Source organism: Chlorocebus sabaeus, chromosome 1 (genome assembly GCF_047675955.1).
Source record: "Chlorocebus sabaeus isolate Y175 chromosome 1, mChlSab1.0.hap1, whole genome shotgun sequence".
Taxonomy (NCBI): domain Eukaryota; kingdom Metazoa; phylum Chordata; class Mammalia; order Primates; family Cercopithecidae; genus Chlorocebus; species Chlorocebus sabaeus.
In genome coordinates this window covers 8,930,112-8,950,514 of record NC_132904.1, presented here as the reverse complement: position 1 = coordinate 8,950,514, position 20,403 = coordinate 8,930,112, and the positions used below count along the sequence as shown (strand labels likewise).

The window sequence follows — 20,403 nt, the reverse complement described above, 5'->3', positions numbered from 1 at the left end:
AATGTCAGTACAATGCTCTGAAACCTGTAGATCTGTTTATAGCTGTCCTCATGTGAGCATCTTGCTGCATTAAAGGGCCTGCTGTAATGGATGGCTCATGGAGCTTTCCAGGGAAGAGCTTGGAGAAGTTGGCAAAATGCTGCCTAGTCATTTTTTAATGCACACTAATAAAGCTGACAGCAGAAACTGGTTTTGTAATGTATGAAAGTAACTTCTAAATTATTCAGGTAGAGGTGGCACTGGAGATTGAGATAATTAATTGAGCTCATTTTCTGTAGCCTCTCTGTGAGAAGAAAGAATGATGGCATTAATTGCGATGGTGCCCCACATAAAACTGGTTCCTGCAGAGTTTCAGTGCATTAAACAAAGCCTGTTTTAAATAGAGCTCTGTACGGCGTGTTTACAACCAGAGAATTAGAAGACTTCACTGTTATCTAAGCAGATCGGCAATATCCGTGTGTTCTTAGAGGTGTAATTTACCAGTCAGGGAGTGGAAACGTGAGAACTTGGCAGTTGAGCCTAGAAAAATGGGAATGTTTGCATATCACCAGACTGTTAATTCATTACTTCTCCATCTCTATAGACACTGGGGAAAGTTGATTAATTTTAACTTCATTTTATTGTTGTTTCTAACCTTGAACCATATTGTGCGTTTTTATATATGCTCAGCAAGTTTTGGCTTATCCACAGTTGCAGGCTCAGATGATGTTCCAATAAATGCTAAAAATTCATAAGAAGAGAAAAATGGAACTTAAAGTTTGCCTTTTAATCAATTCAGAATCTGGGGATTTTTTGCCTTGCTTAGTTTTAATGCCAAGAGAACGACAACCTTTTAAAATACGTTTCTGTCTCTAAACTTCTTTAAAAATGTTTGGTATTCCTCAGCCTGGTATTCCTCAACCCTTCATTCCTGAAATTCCTTAAAGGTCTGGGTATGTCCAACCCCGTTAAACTGATTCGATTTATAAACTATGAGGCCACCTTCCTTTTCTCCAGTCCCCATTTCCAAAGATAACCTCATGTTATTCCTCTCTCCCTTTAGATATGAACACAGTAATATTAATCCTTTTTGCTTCCAATTAGTGCTACTCCCTCCCAGAAATACAACTCAAGAAGTAACCGAGGAGAAGTGGTTACCTCCTTCGGCTCAGCACAGGGAGTATCTTGGTCTGGGAGAGGAGGAGCTGGAAACATCAGCCTGAAGGTCTTGGGGTGTCCAGAGGTACTAACAGGGAGCTACAAATCCATGTTTCAGAAGCTCCCAGACATTCGAGAAGGTGATTGTTTTTCCCTTTGAAATTCTGGTGGATATAAAACCACCTGGAAGGGTCTAGAGTAACAAAGCTTCAGCTATGCTGGTAGAACAAGTTCCAAGGTTGCCTTTGAATATATGAGTTGGTAATGTCTTCATGGAATCCCTAGTAGTGGAGGGACACTGGCAATACTATCAGTGATTGCCCCAAGTTACTTCACTTGGCTAAAAAGCACATAACCATTCCCAGCAGCAAAAATTCAAACGATGTAAAGGAATTCAACTTAAAGATATTCATGGCTCCTTCCTTAGAAGCCTTCTTCAGGTTGGCCTTGACTTGCCTAAAACCTCAATGAGGACTTGAGTAAAGGGCAGACTTGGGGATGGGGTGGGGTTCATGCTGATTCCCTGGAATTGTGCTGTGGGGTCTCCTGTGGCCAGATGGAAGGCCAGGTTCAGCAACCAAATATCGGAAAATTGGCAAGGGTTTTAGAAGGTTTAAACTGGCCAGATGTCCAGGCACCCTTCCTGCTTCTATAAAATGACTGACTTTAATATTTTACAATGTGCTGTATTTTCTCTTCTTGGCAAGTGAAATGTCTTAACATAATATTTTTTTTTTCCACTTCTGGGATTGCAGTTCTGACCTGTAAGATAGAAGAACTCGGCAGCGAACTCAAGGACCATTATAAGATTGAAGCTTTCACTCCTTTGCTAGCCCCAGCACAGGTAAGAGTTGTTCTAATAGTTCTCACTAATTAATATTACATTTTTTAATCGATGACCAAGAGGCATCCTTCTTGCTTCCTTTTTCACTTCTTGTCTGTGTTCTAGTTTGAACATCTATCTTGGTTGAATTTGGGAAAATAGGCCCTTCTGAAGAAAGATTTGTAAGTGCTGTCTGGTTTTGTGGCCAGAGAGTGATTTTCTTCCCACTTGGATTAGAGTCTTGCACATAAGCAGAGACTGAAGGCCTTGTTTCCCTTGGTGGTGAGTCAGGTAGCTCCCTGGGGATTTCCCACAAATAGAAGCATTCACATATCGAGATAAAAGGACAGCAGCGAGGGTGGGGTTTTCAGAATCTTGTTCTCTGGACAATGACTCACAGTCTCTCCCCTGGTTTGGTCTCTTGTTATAGACAAACTGCTGCCAATACTATCTTTATATCATAGTTTAATCTGGTGTATATACCAATACTGTCTCTCTAGAATGTTTTCTAATCTAAGAGGAAATATATTCTAGAAGTTTCTTTAAAGTACCTTTGTCAATGTTTACATTCAAAGAATGACCAGTTGGGGAAGTGATGCAGAACTGTGTCATAGAAGGAAGTGTTGGAGGACTTGGAAGGAAATAATTGAGGGAAAGCAGGGAAGCACGATCACTGGGAAAGATGAGACTTCCTCTTTTTTCTCCCAAGAGTGGGAACAGAACAGAGGAAGCCATAGGGACAGAGATTTTAGCTCAATTAATAAAGAACTTCCTGTTAGGAGGTTGTATGGTATGTGGCTAAGGATATGGCTCTAGAGCCAAATTTCTGGTCTCAGACCCAAGCTTCACCCACAGTTTGACCTTGACTAAATTATCAACTTCTCTGTTGCTTGTTTTCCTCATCTGTAAAATGGGTACAATAATATCCACCTGATGGTTGTTGCAAGGATTAAATGAGTTAATATATATAAAATGCCTAAGAATACATTTTAGAATAGTGCATGGTATTTAGTAAGCTCAAGAAATGTTAGCTATTATTAAGTAGTTATAGCTGTCCAAAGATGCAGTGTGCTGCCCTGGGATGGTGAGGACCAGGTGGGGTGGGCATCCAGGGGCAAGTTCCCCTACACTAGAGATGCTCACACTTAGGCAGCCTCCTTGGAGGGCTCAAGTGCTGGGTTGGTGGGTGGACAAGATGCCCTTTCAGAGTTCTTCCATCCTGAGAGTCAGTGATGATGCTGTAGTCACCTCAGGGTCAAAGCAATGCCCTGCCAAAAAATGTATTTGTTGTTTGCAGTTTGTTTTGCTATTCATCCTATTGACTTCAGATTTTGAGCTCCTGCTCCAAAGACTGTCATTCTTATGCTGTGACCTTCCTTTGGTAGGAGCCTGTCACTCTGCTGGGCCAGATTGGCTGTGATAGCAACGGGAAACTGAACAACAAGTCAGTGATTCTCGAGGGAGACCGGGAACACTCCTCGGGTGCTCAAATCCCAGTGGATTTATCTGAGCTTAAGGAATATTCTCTGTTTCCCGGACAGGTGAGATAGGAGGAGTTCCACCAGGATGCAGGTGCACTCTTTACTCCTGAAGAGTATGTGCTGTGCCATGTGCAGCTGCTCCTTAGTTCCTGTCTCTGCTGCCATGGGGTGTGGGTGGAGCACATGCACCAGAGCAGACACCACTGTTGGGATTTCCATTTCCCCCATGCTCTGACTGAGGCTCTGGGACCCAACTGCCCAGCCTCAAATCCTAACTCCCCACTCCACGAGGTGCATACCTGTGGGCAAGGTACTTAACCATCTAAACCACAGTGTCTTCACTCACAACATGGAAATAATAATTCTTACCTCATAGGATTGTTGTGAAAATTAGATCACTTATGTAGAGCATAATTATTATTACTAATGCAACACCCTTAATTTGTTTTCTGCAAAAATGCCCTAAGTTTATGATTACAGATTAAAAGTAGTTGGACAATGCTTTTAACTGCCTCAAAATAATGTATTCCAGACCTCATTGATCTCCACTGCTTAGCAATCCTGTTTGTTTTTGTCTTTCAGGTTGTAATTATGGAAGGAATCAACACCACTGGTAGGAAACTTGTTGCCACCAAACTCTATGAGGTACACAGCGTACCCCCACTTGCCTCTTGGTTTGCTTCAGGCAAAGTGTGTCTGGAAGCTGTCTGTTCTAGAAACTGGTCCTTTTTAGGAGCCCATTTATTTGTTAGTCAGTTCTCCATCTGTAAGTGGAAATCTACCCCGGGCCAGGGGTCAGCAAACTCTTTCTGTAAAGGGCCAGACAGTAATTCTTTTAGACTTTGTAGCTACATGGTCTCTGTCACAATGACTCAATTCTGCCTTTGTCTACAAAAGCAGCCACAGAGAACTCTTAAACAGATGACTGTGGCTGTGTTCCAATAAAACTTTATTTAAATAGTGGGCTAGAGCCAGATTTGGCCCAGAGGCCATAAGTTTACCTATCCCTGCTCTAGGCAACTATCCTCCAGAGATTTTCATAGAATGCCAGGAAAAGTTGCAAGACACTCTCCCATTCTTGCCTAGAAGTACACTGATACTTTAGGTACCTGTTTTGCTCCCACTTGTCGCTGAGTGTTTTATGACAATTGAGTAGTGACCTCCCATTACCTGGGTTTCTTCACCCTCTGAGCAGTATAGAAAAATGGCGGGTCCTGGCCAGGCACGGTAATTCACACCTGTAATCCCAGCACTTTGGGAGGCCAAGGCGGGCGGATCACAAGGTCAGGAAATTGAGACCATCCTGGCTAACACAATGAAACCCCATCTCTACTAAAAATATAAAAAATTAGCCAGGCGTGGCGGCATGTGCCTGTAGTCCCAGCTACTCAGGAGGCTGAGGCAGGAGAATGGCATGAACCCGGGAGGCAGAGCTTGCAGTGAGCCGAAATGGCACCACTGCACTCCAGCCTGGGTGACAGAGCGAGACTCCATCTCAAAAAAAAAGAAAAGGAAAGAAAGAAAAGAAAAATGGCAGGTCCCATCAGATCCAAGGAGCAAGACAGAGGCACATCCTTCCCCTGCCCTCGCTGCTCCCCACTGTCCTCCCATCACACCTGCACCGCCCCCCAACCCGGTGCCCTCCCCTTTCCTTACCAAGGTGATGCCTGGCGCAAGACCTTACTTGAGCTTTTCACCTGTTTTTAGGGCGTGCCACTTCCATTTTATCAGCCCACTGAAGAGGATGGAGGTGAGTTTCAGTTCAAATATTGTTTTTGCAAACAGTGAGGGTGGTAGACATGAGTCCAGGAGTGCAGTTTCCCGAGCCCAGGAAAGCTGCAGAAGCTGCTGAAGAGCAATGTGACCAAGCGGTGAGGGTACCACCATCAGTGAGTTCGTAGGTTTTTTGTCACAAGACCCCTGATCTGAGCCCAGTGAGCGTTGGTCATGCTATCACCTGAGTTCTGCCTACATGAAGCATGTTGTTTAAAGACTAATGTTTAAACAGGTATTTTTGAAGGTTGCCTTGGAAAGGAAAAAGATGTACAATTTCAAGAAGAATTTCTTTACATGCAGTGTCGGCCAAATGCAGTGGCTCACACCTGTATTCCCAACACTTTGGGGGGCCAAGGTGGGAGGATCACCTGAGGCCAGGAGTTGGAGACTAGCCTGGGCAATATAGGGAGACCCTGTCTCTACTAAAAATTATAAAATTTAGCTGGGCTGGTGGTGCGTGCCTGTAGTCCTACCTAATCAGAGGCTGAAACAGGAGAATTGCCTAAGCCCAGGAGTTCAAGGTTGCAGTGAGCTATGGTGACACCACTGCACTCCAGCCTGGGTAACAGAGCAAGACTGGCTCTTAAAAAAAAATTAAAATTAATTAATTTTTTGAAAATGTAATGTGGCATCCTGGATTGAATCCTTGAAGAGAAAGGGAACATCAGTGGAACAACTAGCAACGTCTGAGTAAAGCCAGGAATTTACTTTTTTATTTTTCTGGTTCTTTTTTTTTTTTTTTTTTTTTTGAGACGGAGTCTCGCTCTGTCGCCCAGGCTGGAGTGCAGTGGCCGGATCTCAGCTCACTGCAAGCTCCGCCTCCCGGGTTCTCGCCATTCTCCTGCCTCAGCCTCCCGAGTAGCTGGGACTACAGGCGCCCGCCACCACGCCCGGCCAGTTTTTTGTATTTTTTAGTAGAGACGGGGTTTCACCGTGTTAGCCAGGATGGTTTCGATCTCCTGACCTCGTGATCCGCCCGTCTCGGCCTCCCAAAGTGCTGGGATTACAGGCTTGAGCCACCGCGCCCGGCCTATTTTTCTGGTTCTAACACTGAACCTCGAAAATCCAAGAATTTGGTTAACAGTGATATACCAGCATTAATGCCTTAATTTTGACAAATATTCATGGTTACCTAACATGTTAAGATTGAGGGCCCTCTGGTGAAAGACACACAGGAACTCTGTACTATCTTTGTAACTTTTCTACAATTCTAAATTTGTTCTAAAGTGAAAACTTAAAAATAATTTCTTTTTTTTCCTTTTTGGTTTTTTTTTTTTTTTTTTTTTTTTTGAAATGGAGTCTCGCTCTGTCCCCCAGGCTGGAGTGCAGTGGCAAGATCTCGGCTCGCTGCAAGCTCTGCCTCCTGGGTTCAAGCGATTCTCCTGCCTTAGCCTCCCAAGTAGCTGGGATTACAGGTATGTGCCACCATGCCTGGCTAATTTTGCATTTTTAGTAGAGATAGGGTTTCTCCATGTTGGTCAGGCTGGTCTCAAACTCCCAAACTCAGGTGATCTGCCCGCCTTGGCCTCCCAAAGTGCTGGGATTACAGGCATGAGTTACCACACCCAACTCTCAAGGCATGTTTGTAAGCACAGTGGAGCACTGTTCAGGATTAACAACCAGATCACTGACACTAGCATGTTGTCATCACCCCATGCATGTAACAGTGGCCAGAGCCATTCTTGGAGATGACCTAGAATCAGGAGTGAAATTTAGGACTCTGTTATAGTGCACATTTTATCAGAAAATACAAGTTTGGCCGGGCGTGGTGGCTCACGCTGGGGCAGGAGGATTGCTTGACCACAGGAGTTTGAGACCAGCCTGGGCAACATGGTGGAACCTCGTGTCTACAAAAAGTACAAAAAATTAGGCCGGGCGCGGTGGTTCACACCTGTAATCTCACCACTTTGGGAGGCCGACGTGGGCGGATGACAAGGTCAGGAGATAGAGACCATTCTGGCCAACAAGCTGAAACTCCATCTCTACTAAAAATACAAAAATTAGCTGGGCGTGGCAGCGTGTGCCTATAATCCCAGCTACTCAGGAGGCTGAGACAGGAGAATCACTTGAACCTGGGAGGTAGAGGTTATAGTGAGTGGAGATCGCCACTGAACTCCAGCCTGGCGGCAGAGCTAGACTCTGTCTCAAAAAAAAAAAAAATTCAGCTGGGTGTGGGCATGGTGGCATGTGCCTATAGTCCCAGCAACTCGGAAGGCTAAGGTGGGAGGATCACTCTCCTGAGTCCAGGAGGTCAAGGCTGCCTTGAGCCATGATCATACCACCACTGCACTCCAGCCTAGGAGTCAGAGTGAGACCCTATCTCAAAAAAGAAAATACAAATTTATAGGGGCAAGGGTGGCATGCTGGTATTAGGTCAACTTCAGGTAATGAAATCAACCTGGCTGAGATACCAGGAGCCTGAGCTGTGTACCAGGGAAGCCTTTGGAAACAGTTTAACAGGTTGTTAATGAACTTTTTTATAAGGAATTAAAAGAGGCACTCATGGAGATACAGAATAAGACATGGCCCTTGCCGTCCAGAGACTCACTGCTTACACTGGAGCTCACATCTCCTGTAGGCTTCTCAGAGCCAAACTTAACTTTGTCCTTACCCCACCACCACATGAAACCTACTCTTCCCCTTGAATGCTCTGTCAGTTCATGGTATTACTACTATGATAGACTCAATTATAGCCCCAGGAATCCCTGGAGCCTGTGAATATTTTACCTTTTGTCATAAAGGAGACTTTGCCCGTGTGATTAAGTTAAGGCTGTTGAGATGGGGGATTATCCTGGATTATCCAGGTGGGCCCACTGTAATCACAAGGGTCCTTATAAGAGGAATGGCAAGAGAATCAGAGTCAGAGCTTGGAAATGTTAGGCTGCTATGATTTGAGGAAGCCGAAAGAAAAATTTTATTTCAAAATAGAGAAATCTTAGGCTTCTGGCTTTGCCGCTGAAGGTGGGGCCATGAACCAGGGAATGCAGGTGGCCTCTGGAAGCTGGAAAAGGCAAGGAAATGGATTCTTCTCTAAAACCTCCAGACAGGAGGAACTCAGCCCTGCCCACACCTTCAGTTTAGGATTTTTGACCTCTGGAACTGTAATATAATAAATTCGTAGGCTTTTTTTTGAGACAGTCTCACTGGAGTGCAGTGGGCATGAGCTGTGATCACAGCTCACTGCAGCCTCAACCTCCTGGGCTCAAGCAATCCTCCCACTTTGGCCTCCCAAGTAGCTAGGACTATAGGCTCAGGAGGTACGCACCACCCTGTCCAGCTAATTTTTGTATTTTTTGTGGAAACAGGGTTTCACCATGTTGCCCAGGTTGGTCTCAACCTCCTGAGCTGAAGGTATCCTCCCGCCTTAGCCTCTCAAAGTGCTGAAATTACAGGTGTTGAGCCGTCACACCCGGCCAAATTCGTGTTGTCTTAAGGCACTAAGTTTGTGAAAACTTTTTATAGCAGCAATAGGAAACTAACACAACAGCATGTTAAGAAGCCTGGGATCTTTGGATTTTGTTGTTGTGAGCCACAGAAACTGACTCAGACTAACAAGAAAGCAGGAATTTATTAGGGGAGATCCAGGTAGCTCACAGACTGGACAAGTGGCTAGAAACCCAGGCTTGGAACCAGGATGACAGCCCAGGAACTCTAGCATCCAGGTAGCAGGAATTCCCCAGCTGTCTCATCTGGGCATCTCGGCTGGAATAGGTTAGCTGTAATCTTTTTTCTCTCCTTGGATTGTTCACCTCACGATTGCACACCCTGGGAGGAGAGTGTGAATTCCCTAAACTGGGTCATGTGCCTGCCCTTGGCTAGAGGAAGACAGAGCACCCGATTTACAGGCCCATGTAGACTGCTTTGTGGAGAGGAGGGCTGATTCTCCAAAAGGAAAGCAGCTGCTGTTAGGAAAAGGGCAAAGCGTGATGGGTGGCCCCTGCACCCCGTCACCCGGGAGTCTCCCGTTCCAGTCTCCTGTTCCCCAGCCTGTCTTTCTGGGCTTTTCAGTACCCCATATTCTCCAGCCACACTGGACCACCAGACGTTTCCTAACACTGAGCACACTCAGGTCTCAGTGCTGTCCTGTACCCTGCCTTGCCCTTGATTCCCCAAAATTCTCAAACGTGTTAGCAAATTCCACCTTGGTAAATTCTTTACTGACTGCCACTTTCCTCAAATCTTTCATGTGCACTGCTTGTAAAGTTTCTAGTGCGTGTTCTAGGTATTTGTGTTCCTGCCTGTCTCTCTGTCTCTACCACCTAGTGGTGTGTTCTTAGAGGGTGGATATGAGGTCTTCCTTACCTTGGGTCCCCAGAGTTGCACACATAAAGGACTCATTGAGTTGAATCCTGTGGCATTTCCCCTAATTGTCCTTTCTCCTCCCACCATTCTAATACTAGTCCTCTTCTAATCAAGACCTACAACCTCTGTCTTAGACTTTGAGCAAAGCATGGTCCTGGTTGCCTGTGGGCCATACACCACGTCTGACAGCATCACATATGACCCCCTGCTCGACCTGATTGCTGTCATCAACCATGACCGGCCAGATGTCTGCATCCTGGTAAGAGGCACCAGTGCGAAAGCTGAGGAGTCAGCCTTGGAAACTGACTTTAATGCAGTTCTAAATTTTTAGGAAGCATGTCAGTCCCTCCTTTTGGAAAATACCTTTTCATTCTTAATCTACGTCTTTGGAGAGGTATACATAATCTATGGGCCTTTGCTAGTTTTAAAAGCCCAACTTTGGCTGGGTGCAGTGGCTCACGCCTGTAATCCTAACACTTTGGGAGGCCAAGGTGTGTGGATCACTTGAGAGCAGGAGTTCTAAGCCAGCCTGGCCAACGTGGTGAAACCCCGTCTCTACTAAAAATACAAAAAAAAAAAATTAGCTGGGTGTGGTGACAGGCGCCTGTAATCCCAGCTACTTGGGAGGCTGAGGCAGGAGAATTGCTTGATCCTGGGAGGCAGAGGTTGCAGTGAGCTGAGATTGCACCATTGCCCTCCAGCCTGGGCAACAGAGTGAGACTCCATCTCAAAAAATAAAAGGTCAACTTTTTTTTCCCACCCTTTGTTGATTTTACAGTATTCTTACCTCTTTCTCATTACTCCAACTTCTGAACTAATCTCTTTTTAAAGCTCAAAATACTACTATTAGTATGGTGATCAATTTCCCTTGCTAGGTGTGGAAAGTCAGAAAAAAGCCCAGTGTGCTTTTTTTTTTTTTTTTTTTTTTTTTTTTTTTTTTTTGAGACAGAGTCTCACTCTCACCTAGGCTGGAGTGTGGTGGCGCGATCTTGGCTCACTGCAGCCTCCACCTCCTGGGCTCAAGTGATCCTCCCCATCCTCCCTATCTCAATCTTCCGAATAGCTTGGACTACAGGCACATGCCACCATGCCCAACTAATTTTTGTATTTTTTTGTAAAGAGAGGGTTTCACCATATTGCCCAGACTGGCCTTGAACTCCTGGGCTCAGGCAATCTGCCCACCTCGGCCTCCCAAAGTGCTAGGATTACAGGCGTAAGCCCAGTGTTATAGTGGGCATTAATAATGGTTATGGGGCCCTGGGAGCCTCCCTCCATCCGGGGCACACGTGCTTCTGCCTGTGAAATTGGCTTGGCGCCCCCGCCAGCCCATCTGCTAGCTGTCCCCAGGCTCTCCAGGCAGCCTTGGAGGGACAGATGGGCCCTCGGCAGAGGACTTCCAGAAGAGGTGATCTGAAGTCGTTCACAGACACAGGTGATTCTGATTTGTTCTTTTGGTGTCTTTGTTTCTCCCCTCGCAGTTTGGCCCTTTCCTGGATGCTAAGCATGAGCAGGTGGAGGTGAGTGGGCTGGGGTGGGAAGGGGTCCTGGGTACTTGCGTTCAGTCAGGCTCTCACTTTTCTTTTCATTTTTTAATGTTTATCCCACTTTATCGCACATCTATAACAAACACATTAATTCCTGTGGCTAATCAGAAATCATTTTAGCAGGCACTTTATTAATAAAGATCTGGAATCCGAGAGCTTCCTTTCACCAGAATACAAGGCTGTCTGGAAGCTGGGGGAGGGACATGTAAATATATCAGTCTTAATGTTCCTTTGTTTGTGATGCCTGGTGCTAAGGCATAAGAGCACTAGCACAAATGCAGGTGTCTGGCAGTCACAGGTTGCCCTGTGAAAGAACCTATCCTGGCCAATACCCCGAGCTTATAACTCATCTTGCTGTCCTTTGCATAAAACACAAATGGTCCTTCCTGGGACATCTCCATGGCTGAGGTCTGGGACCTCTGATCCTTTGTCTCACAATACTTTACCTTCCATGGAAAATATTTCAAAGCAGTCTTTCTTCCTTGTAGTCTCTCCCACACTGCATTCAAGAGAGTTAATTCCCACATCTCCCCTCCTGCCTTCAACTAGACTTAACTCCTTAAGAAAAAGACCCCATCTTTCTCATCTTTGCGTCTCCTTCAGCTTCCAGCCCAACAGCTGACATCTATGGGTCACCTAACAATGTTAAGTGAGTAAACACCAAACATCTGCTGTCTAAATTTATCTCCTTTCCTTTCTTGCAGAACTGTCTACTGACAAGTCCGTTTGAAGACATTTTCAAGCAGTGTCTACGTACAATTATTGAAGGCACAAGAAGGTCAGATTTCAAAATACTGGACAGAACCTTAAGCTTCCTAGGTTTCTCCAGAGCTTCCCATTAAGAAACTGAAACCATTTAAAAGTCATGGCAGTGCCAGGCTTAGTGGATCCACATCTGTAATCCCAGCACTTTCGGAGGCCGAGGTGGGTACATCACCTGAGGTCAGGAGTTTGAGACCAGCCTGGCCAACATGGTAAAACCCTATCTGTACTAAAAATACAAAATTAGCCAGGCATGGTGGTGGGCACCTGTAATCCCAGCTACTGGGGAGGCTGAGGCAGGAGAATCACTTGAACCCGGGAGGCAGAGGTTACAGTGAGCCAAGATTGTGCCATTGCACTCCAGCCTAGGCAAAAAGAGCAAAACTCTATCTCAAAAAAAAAAAAAAAAAAAAGCTGGGCCTGGTGGCTCACGTACTCTGGGAGGCCAAGGCGGGTGGATCACCTGAGGTCAGGAGTTCAAGACCAGCCTGACCAACATGGTGAAACCCCATCTCTACTAAAAATACAAAATGAGCTGGGCGTGGTGGCACATTCCTGTAATCCCAACTACTGGGGAGGCTGAGGCAGGCAAATCACTTGAACCCAGGAGGCAGAGGCTGCAGTGAGCCGAGATCGTACCACTGCACTCCAGCCTGGGCAACAAAAACAAAACTCCTTCTCAAAAAAAAAAAAAAAAATCATGGCAGTTCCTATTCTTTTCTTCCTTTTGCACTACTGAGATCAGCTAGAACCCTTGACCTTCAAGTGCAAGTTAAGAGGCATCTCTGTAAAACACAAAGATAAACATACTTGAAAGGACAAGGCTGCATCGGCTTTCACTGTTTGGTTGCTCTTTCTCTTCTATACTTAGTTCCTTTTCTCCCTTTTGTATAAACTAATATTCCACGGGAATCTTCCCAGGATGGCTTTGAGAAGTGTTTGATGACTTACGCAGTGAAATCCTGTGAGACCCCACACATCTCGTTGTGTAAGTGATTGTTTTGGGTAAGCCCAATTTCCTCCCAAGTCAGTGCTTCCCCAGGGTGCGTGGGATGCCGCCAGTGGCTACAGCTGGTGGTGATAGACACTCTCAGTGAGGGTGGGGCCTTGAATCCTTGCCACAGACCAAACAGAAGGAACTGTGAGAGGTCACAGCAGAGATGAGAGAGCTGTGCAGTTCTCATTTGAGAGGAAAGTCACTGTTCCAGGAAGAGGCTAAAGCCGGGAGTGGAAAGTTATTCAGAAATCTGACATCCTCCATTCCTGTCATTCCTGTCCCTTTCCCCCAGTGCCAGTGTTTGAAAGAAGCTGGTATAGGTGGTAGATCTCATGAGATCTGCGTGCCTGTAGCTGAGCTAATAAAATAGAAATGTTCCTGAGACTAAGCGTTTAAAGACGAGTCTGTCACAAAAGTGGTTTTTAAAATAAGATATCTAACCTTCCGCCTTTTAGCCATGAGAACTGATCCCAGAGTCAGTAAGTTGTATCACTACCTTCTTGTACCGGCAGTGTGGGCCAGGATGGTAGATGGCACAGCTGGAATAAAGAACATCCCCCAACTCCCAGAATCAGAGACATGGGTTGTGCCAGTGACAACCATGGCTGGTTCTGCCCTTTCCTCCCTCCCTCCCTCAAATGAAGGTGATACAGGTGCCTTCCCTCTTCCCCAGATTTGCTGTGATCCTGGTCAAGTTCATCAGGCCTGGAGAGTGGTTAGAACTCCTCAGGAGATAGGCCCCCAAAACACAGGAGCAGGGCTGTGTTCTCCTTTTGTCAGCCCTTGGGGACAGGCAGGGACTGTGTCGTAGTGCCCTAACACTGGCTGGGTGCTTTCAGTTTGAGGTTGGGTTCTGTTTTTGGTTCCTTACCCCATGTGGTATTGTCAGCAGTGATAGAAATAAAGCACAGATAAGGCATTGTTACACTGGGGATGAGAACCCAGCACCACCAGGCACTTTCATCTGTGGCCAGTGTGTGCCACGAGGCAGGGGGAGCTGCCCCACCCTTCTAGAAACAGTATATAAACAGTTCTTGGGCAGAGAATTTCTTTGTATTTCTGAGAGGTCAGAAATGCAGAGCATTAAGCTGAGTCATCATGTAAAAGCCAGAGCCAGGCTAAGCGCAGGGGCTCACGCCTGTAATCCCAACACTTTGGGAGACTGAGGCAGACAGATCACTTGAGGTCAGGAGTTCGAGACCAACCTGGCCAATATGGCAAAACCCCATCTCTACTAAAAATACAAAAATTAGCCAGGCGTGGCGGTGGGTGCTTATAATCTCAGCTAGTCGGGAGGCTGAGGCAGAATTGCTTGAACCCAGGAAGTGGAGGTTGCAGTGAGCTGAGATTGCACCACTGCACTCCAGCCTGGGTGACAGAGCAAGACTCCATCTCAAAAAAAAAAAGAAAAAGAAAAAGAGCCAGTGAGAAAGCACCTCAGAGGAAGCAAGCAGAGCCCGCAGTTCTCATCCTGTTTGCGGGAGCAGCTGGAGGACCCTCCCCCTGTGACGTATGAGGTTGTGCAATGCTGAGCATAGTTGGAATTTTTTTCTGATCCCTCCTTCTATAGCCGGTTTCTAACCATGAGCAGGAAGGCTATTTCCTCCTTAACTATTGCCCTTCCAAAGCCTACTGAAACAGGGCAGTTTTGTCCCTTGAGAGCAGCCAGCTGCACCTCAGTTCGTTGTGTTCATCACAGATGTCAAGCCCTTGAGATGTGGAGCACAGATTGTCCCATTCAAGTTACCCCGTGGCTTGTTTACCAGACCCTGGCACCCAAATGGTGGACTGGATCATCCTAGTGAGCTTTTCAGTGTCAAAGGGACAATAATGAATATGTAAACACCTTTGGTCTCAGGATTCTGATTTTCTGTTGTAGAAGTCTCAGTTCGCGCCGGGCGCGGTGGCTCAAGCCTGTAATCCCAGCACTCTTTGGGAGGCCGAGACGGGCGGATCACGAGGTCAGGAGATCAAGACCATCCTGGCTAATACGGTGAAACCCCGTCTCTACTAAAAAAATACAAAAAACTAGCCGGGCGAGGTGGTGGGCGCCTGTAGTCCCAGCTACTCAGGAGGCTGAGGCAGGAGAATGGCGTAAACCCGGGAGGCGGAGCTTGCAGTGAGCGAAGATCCGGCCACTGCACTCCAGCCCGGGTGACAGAGCGAGACTCCGTCTCCAAAAAAAAAAGTCTCAGTTCGCACTCTGAGAGGACACCACAGTGATAAGGGTGACAGCTGTCACCAGCACCTTTATCACATGTCAAAGTGTACGTATGCCTGAGAAGTCCACACATTTTAAGCAGGAGACGGAGATGGAAGTGAGAGCTATTGGTGGATTTTAAACATGCCCGCAAAGTAACACTTTATGCCTATTTGATTTATAAATGGCCCCTCTGCCAAGGTCAGCAAAGGGAACCAAGGAAACGAGACTTTCTTTCTCTTTTGTGTGGCTGGGAAAAATAAATAGTTGGCCCCCAGAGTTACAACTTTCTTCTTCACTTGTATGTTGTAACCCTAGAGATTCTCCTGCTCCATCAAAGGAAACATCTGCTGTCATCTGTGCTTTTACTGTTGCTGTTAAATATTTCTTTCATTTTTGCAAGATAGCCTGCTGAGAAATAGAAACTCAGGGCATTACTTACATGTGTGAGAGGGGAGGGATGTGATGGCTCAGGGAGAGGCCGCTTGGGCTTTTCCGCCTCCCGCTGGAAATGTCTGTGTCTTGATTGTCCAGTAATTATGGCCCAGTGTTCAGTCAGTCGGAGGGTTTCAGCTGGATCTTCTAAATACGAAGGCAGGCCAGGCGTGGTGGCTGACGTGTGTAATCCCAATACTTTGGGAGGCCAAGGTGGGTGGATCACTTGAGGCCAGGAGTTCGAGACCAGCTTGGCCAACCCTGTCTCTACTAAAAATACAAAATTAGCTGAGTGTGGTGGTGTGCACCTGTAGTTCCAGCTACTCGGGAGGCTGAGATACAGGTATCACTTGAACCCAGGAAATGTAGGTTGCAGTGAGCCCACATCATGCCACTGCATTCTGGCCTGGGTGACAGAGTGAGGCTCTGTCTCAAAAAGAAAAGAAAAAAACGGCAGTCTCAGGGTCTTTTTGGTATACTGCCTTCTCCCTAGGAAAGATGCCCCAGCTCCGTGCACTCTGCCAAGGTGTGGCAGGGACACTGTTTAATGCCTGCAAGCTACACTTGCTTAGAAGGTGTAATGAGTCCAAGCTGTGGTTTAAACTCTGGCTCTGAGGCTGTGATTTTTTATTCGCATCCTTGTCTTTCTAGATTTTCTAGATCTCCATTTCTTTGCCCCTTTTTCTGCCAAACAATAGTCTCCATCCTCTTGGGAGAAAGCCACACAGAGCAACAAGAAAGTGTCCCAGGCAATCGGAGCCTGTCCAGATGGATGGGTGTGAAGTAGAACAAATTGTCCTTCACTCCCAGTGTCCCATGGGAAACAGCGTCTCTGTTCATAACAGAGTGCAATTCTGAGCTGCCTGCCTGGAAGTGGGCTCTGCCTCCAGCCCTGAGGCATCCTGCCTGTTGCGCAGCTGTTCTAACTCAACCGCACTCACTTTTCTCCCTCTTCTGTTTGTTCTTTTGCCGTACTAGCTCCGGCTCCCACCTTGTCTTTGTCCCGTCGTTGAGAGATGTGCACCATGAGCCTGTGTACCCCCAGCCACCTTTCAGCTACTCCGATCTGTCTCGAGAGGACAAAAAGGTAGCAGTACCCACTCCTTGACCAGCAGGCAGCCAGAATGCAGCATGCCTCCGCCACTGGCTCTGGCCCTGGCCCTGAAGGGGAGGGTGGAGAGGCCTCTTTAGAGAATGCGTACAGCCTGAATCTTAAACCCTTTTTTTTTTTTTTAAAACAAGCAAATGTGTCTATAAGTTTGATGTATGTTGGTTTGGTCCCCTTTTCCGTGGTCTCCCCAGCCCTCAGACAACCCCCACTTTCATGGGAAGATGTTTCTAGCTTTGGCGTACAAATATTTGTTCCAATCTGTTCTCATTTTAGCAAGTACAGTTTGTGTCCGAGCCCTGCAGCCTGTCCATAAATGGAGTGATCTTTGGCCTGACGTCTACGGATCTGCTGTTCCACCTGGGGGCCGAGGAGATCAGTAGGTAAGAAGTATGTTCCAGGCCCCAAGCAGGATGACTGGCTTTCTGGTCCCAGCCCTTTCTTCAGCCAAGAAAATCAAGGGGCTGCTTGACAGTCTTGACCAGAGAGTCCTGAAAGCAGCAAGCTGTGCCCGACCCTCTGGCCATCTGAGTTTCTCTGTACCCAAGGGGAGGGGTTGGTTGGATGCATTAGTTTCTGTTACCACCTCTCGAAACTGCATTTGAGACCCCAAAGAACCACGTCCATTCTGTCTTTGCACTTAAAGGCATCGAAATTCATCTACATTTTCTTTTCTGCTCCTGTTTTTTTCATTTCCCAAATTTGTGACCTGAAAACAAATGTGGACATCCTGTTTGTGGAGGATAAACTGGGAATTTTCTCTGAAGGGCTTTCTTCATTACTAGTACGACATCCAGCTCTGCAGATAATCAGGCCCTGCCAAATTTGTTGAGTTGATGTTGGGCAGCTCCGTTCTGCCGTCATCCTTGATGGGAAGGGGCGTGTGAAGCGACTCTCGTGTGAAGCAAGACGGGTGTGGCTCCTTGGCTGAGGTTTGAGATCGAGTCAGCCTGGCTACACGCCCGCCTCACAATGGTGCCAACTTTGCATCCTCTTGCACAGCACGGTGCTGGCTAATGGCCCTCCTTGATCTTGATTATGAGGGATTCCTGTGCTTTCCCTTCTCAACCCGGTGTCCTATGTCCCTCCTCATGTGGGGACAGACCAAGCTCCTTGTGGGTGGGTCTTTAAACTTCCCCAGATGCATCCTCCTCTTGTCACTGGGCCTTGGCCATTTAGCTTCTCTCTGGTTTATTAAATTCTCCGGTCCTCCCTGAAGAGAAATGGGCTGAAAAACAGGGTTCTGTGTTCGTGCTTTCTTTTCTTTCCCAGTTCTTCTGGAACTTCAGACAGATTCAGCCGAATACTCAAGCACATCCTGACCCAGAGAAGGTGAGCTTGCCGCTGGGACCCCTGACTGTGGAGAGAGTGCCTTGGGATCATGAAGCTATGACAAGCATGACTATAAGAGCCTTCACCAGGCTACCAGCAGGGAACTTTACCCTGTGATGACAAGCCTGCATTCTGCCCCCACACACAGAGAAAAAGTCGGTCTGCGGACGCAAGCAGCACAGAAGCCAGTACCTACGGGGACTCTGTGTGAGAAGGGGGCCCCCCGGTCTGCTACTGCTGACCATTTCTCTCTGTCTCTGTAGCTATTACCCGCTCTACCCACCCCAAGAAGACATGGCCATTGACTATGAGACGTTCTATGTCTACGCACAGCTGCCTGTCACCCCAGATGTCCTTATCATCCCGTCAGAGCTGAGGTACTTCGTGAAGGTAGGTTTGAACTCTGCTTTTTCCCAGAAACACCAGAACCCAGTCTTTGACTTTCCCTTCTGGACCACCTGGCACTCACCCCTCGTGGGTCTGCTGAGGGGGATGGGGCCTCTAGCACCCTGCCCTGTGGCCTTGTTTCTGTGGGGAGGTGGTGGGACCAGAAAACAAACAACTCTGTCAGTAAAATGTTTGAGTAAACAGTGTCCCCTCCTCCCTTCCCAAGAGAACAGGAGCCCAGGTGACTAGGAAGGCCCTCAACTGAGGGCTTTTACCAGGCCACATCAAGGTGACCTGGGGAAGATTTCAGTGTACACTTGCCTGTCCTGTGCCTCCCAAATTCTGATACGACCTCCAAGTGGGCTCAGCTGGGAATACCTTGAAGAAGCTGTCAGGTCATTCTGATCTCTGCCACCCTTCACCCTGCCTGCCTTGGAGTTAGGTCACTTACAGGGAATCTGCCCAGACCAGTCCCACTCTTGCCAAACAAGAGCTAGTTCAACCTCAAGGGGTTAAAAAAGGAAAAAAAAAGTTTTTCACATGGGAAAGCAGTAAACAGCTAGATCAGGTTTGTCTCCAAGTTTGGGGGCTGATTATCATTCTGCCAAATCACCTCATTCTTCTGTTTGAAATATTTAAAAGGAATTCAAAGCTTTCTAGTAACAAGTTAACATATGTGATGGAGGCTGGGTGCAGTGGTTGACGATTGTAATCCCAGCACTTTGGGAGGCCAAAGTGGATGGATCACCTGAGGTCAGGAGTCTGAGACCAGCCTGGCCAACATGGTAAAACCCCATCTCTACTACAGATACAAAAATTAGCCAGGCATGGTGGTGTGCGCCTGTAATCCCAGCTACCTGGGAGGCTGAGGCAGGAGAATCGCTGGAACCCAGGAGGTGGAGGCTACAGTGAGCTGAGATCTTGCCACTGCACTCCAGCCTGGGCAACAGAGCGAGACTCTGTCTCAAAAAAAAAAAAAAAAAAGACTGAAAATGAAAATGTGTCTGGTTGTTTGTCTGCCTTCATTTCCATTTTGTAAAACCCTCTTTGGGGTCCAGCCATCTGATGTCACTTCTTTTTCACATTGGTTCCCAGTTAGTTAAGGCCTCCAAACCTGTCTCCCCTTCTCTCCTCCCCAGGATGTCCTCGGCTGTGTCTGTGTGAACCCCGGGCGCCTTACCAAAGGGCAGGTGGGAGGCACCTTCGCACGACTCTACCTCAGGAGGCCAGCGGTGGACGGAGTGGAGAGGCAGAGTCCGTGCGTTGCCGCGCAGGTCGTCAGGATCTGAGGCTTCTGTCCTGTGCTGTGTGGGCCCTTAAAGTCTTAGCCAAGAGCCAAGATGTAGTCCTGTGACAAGGTGAACAGTTGGGTAGGAAAGGAGGGAGGGGCAGCTGCAGGGACCAGGCCCAGCAGGGAGGGCTCGTGCAACCGGGCCTGCCTGTGAGTGGAGCCTCTCCTGGAAGGAGGCTGTTGCTTCTCAGTCCATGCTCCATGTACAGAAGTAAGCCAGCTGTGGATCCCGCCCACTCAGAAAAGGTGAGAAGGCTTTGTGATTTTCTGCATGAATCAAACGCAGAAACAACTTTTGGAGAAATTAAATTCTGAGTGTGACTTCTGGGTTTGACCCTTCTTCTATTTTCTTTATCCTGGTAGTAGACAGAGAATGTTGCCTATTTGACCTATGACCAGAGAAGGCAGAGTGTCGGTCACACTGGGTTTCTGTCCAGCCCTGGTCTTGTCCAGTGGGTAACTCTCAGCCCCACCCCTCATCCCCCAAAGGCCCCAGCGACCTCTATGCTGCAGAGGTGCACTGGGCGGGCCCTAGAGCTGGGCTGCAGAGCAAGCAGCTGGCCACATGCCTGGGCCTCCCTGCGCGGTTCCTCACATGCATGCTGTGGTCCCAGCCTGACCTCTCCATCTGGAGGGGGTGGCCTCGCCGGGCTGTTCCAAAGCTGGAGTCCTGGTGGCAGCTGCTTTGCCAAGTCACGCAGTGGCCAGGGCTTGCCTACAGCCCAGAACACTCAGACAGGGTCAGGCCTTCCAAGGTTCACAGCACATCCCATGCCCCTGTGTCCTGGCATCTGGGGAAAAGCTGTCACTGGCCAGACGTGGAGTGGC

General features: G+C 47.5%; 1 protein-coding gene across 1 annotated transcript in view; it reads left to right on the top strand.

Annotated features, from left to right (window-relative positions):
• Positions 1 to 19,896, top strand: part of POLA2 (DNA polymerase alpha 2, accessory subunit) — a 35,583-nt gene extending 15,687 nt beyond the window's left edge. The window contains exons 6-18 of the mRNA XM_007988098.3: positions 1,084 to 1,277; positions 1,893 to 1,981; positions 3,346 to 3,501; positions 4,024 to 4,086; positions 5,149 to 5,191; positions 9,654 to 9,778; positions 10,998 to 11,036; positions 11,768 to 11,841; positions 16,436 to 16,544; positions 16,842 to 16,948; positions 17,838 to 17,897; positions 18,161 to 18,287; positions 19,424 to 19,896. Of these exons, the coding sequence (XP_007986289.2) occupies positions 1,084 to 1,277; positions 1,893 to 1,981; positions 3,346 to 3,501; positions 4,024 to 4,086; positions 5,149 to 5,191; positions 9,654 to 9,778; positions 10,998 to 11,036; positions 11,768 to 11,841; positions 16,436 to 16,544; positions 16,842 to 16,948; positions 17,838 to 17,897; positions 18,161 to 18,287; positions 19,424 to 19,573 (1,336 nt within the window). The 3' untranslated portion in view covers positions 19,574 to 19,896. The remainder of the gene's footprint in view (positions 1 to 1,083; positions 1,278 to 1,892; positions 1,982 to 3,345; positions 3,502 to 4,023; positions 4,087 to 5,148; positions 5,192 to 9,653; positions 9,779 to 10,997; positions 11,037 to 11,767; positions 11,842 to 16,435; positions 16,545 to 16,841; positions 16,949 to 17,837; positions 17,898 to 18,160; positions 18,288 to 19,423) is intronic.
• The last annotated feature ends 507 nt before the right edge of the window (positions 19,897 to 20,403 follow it).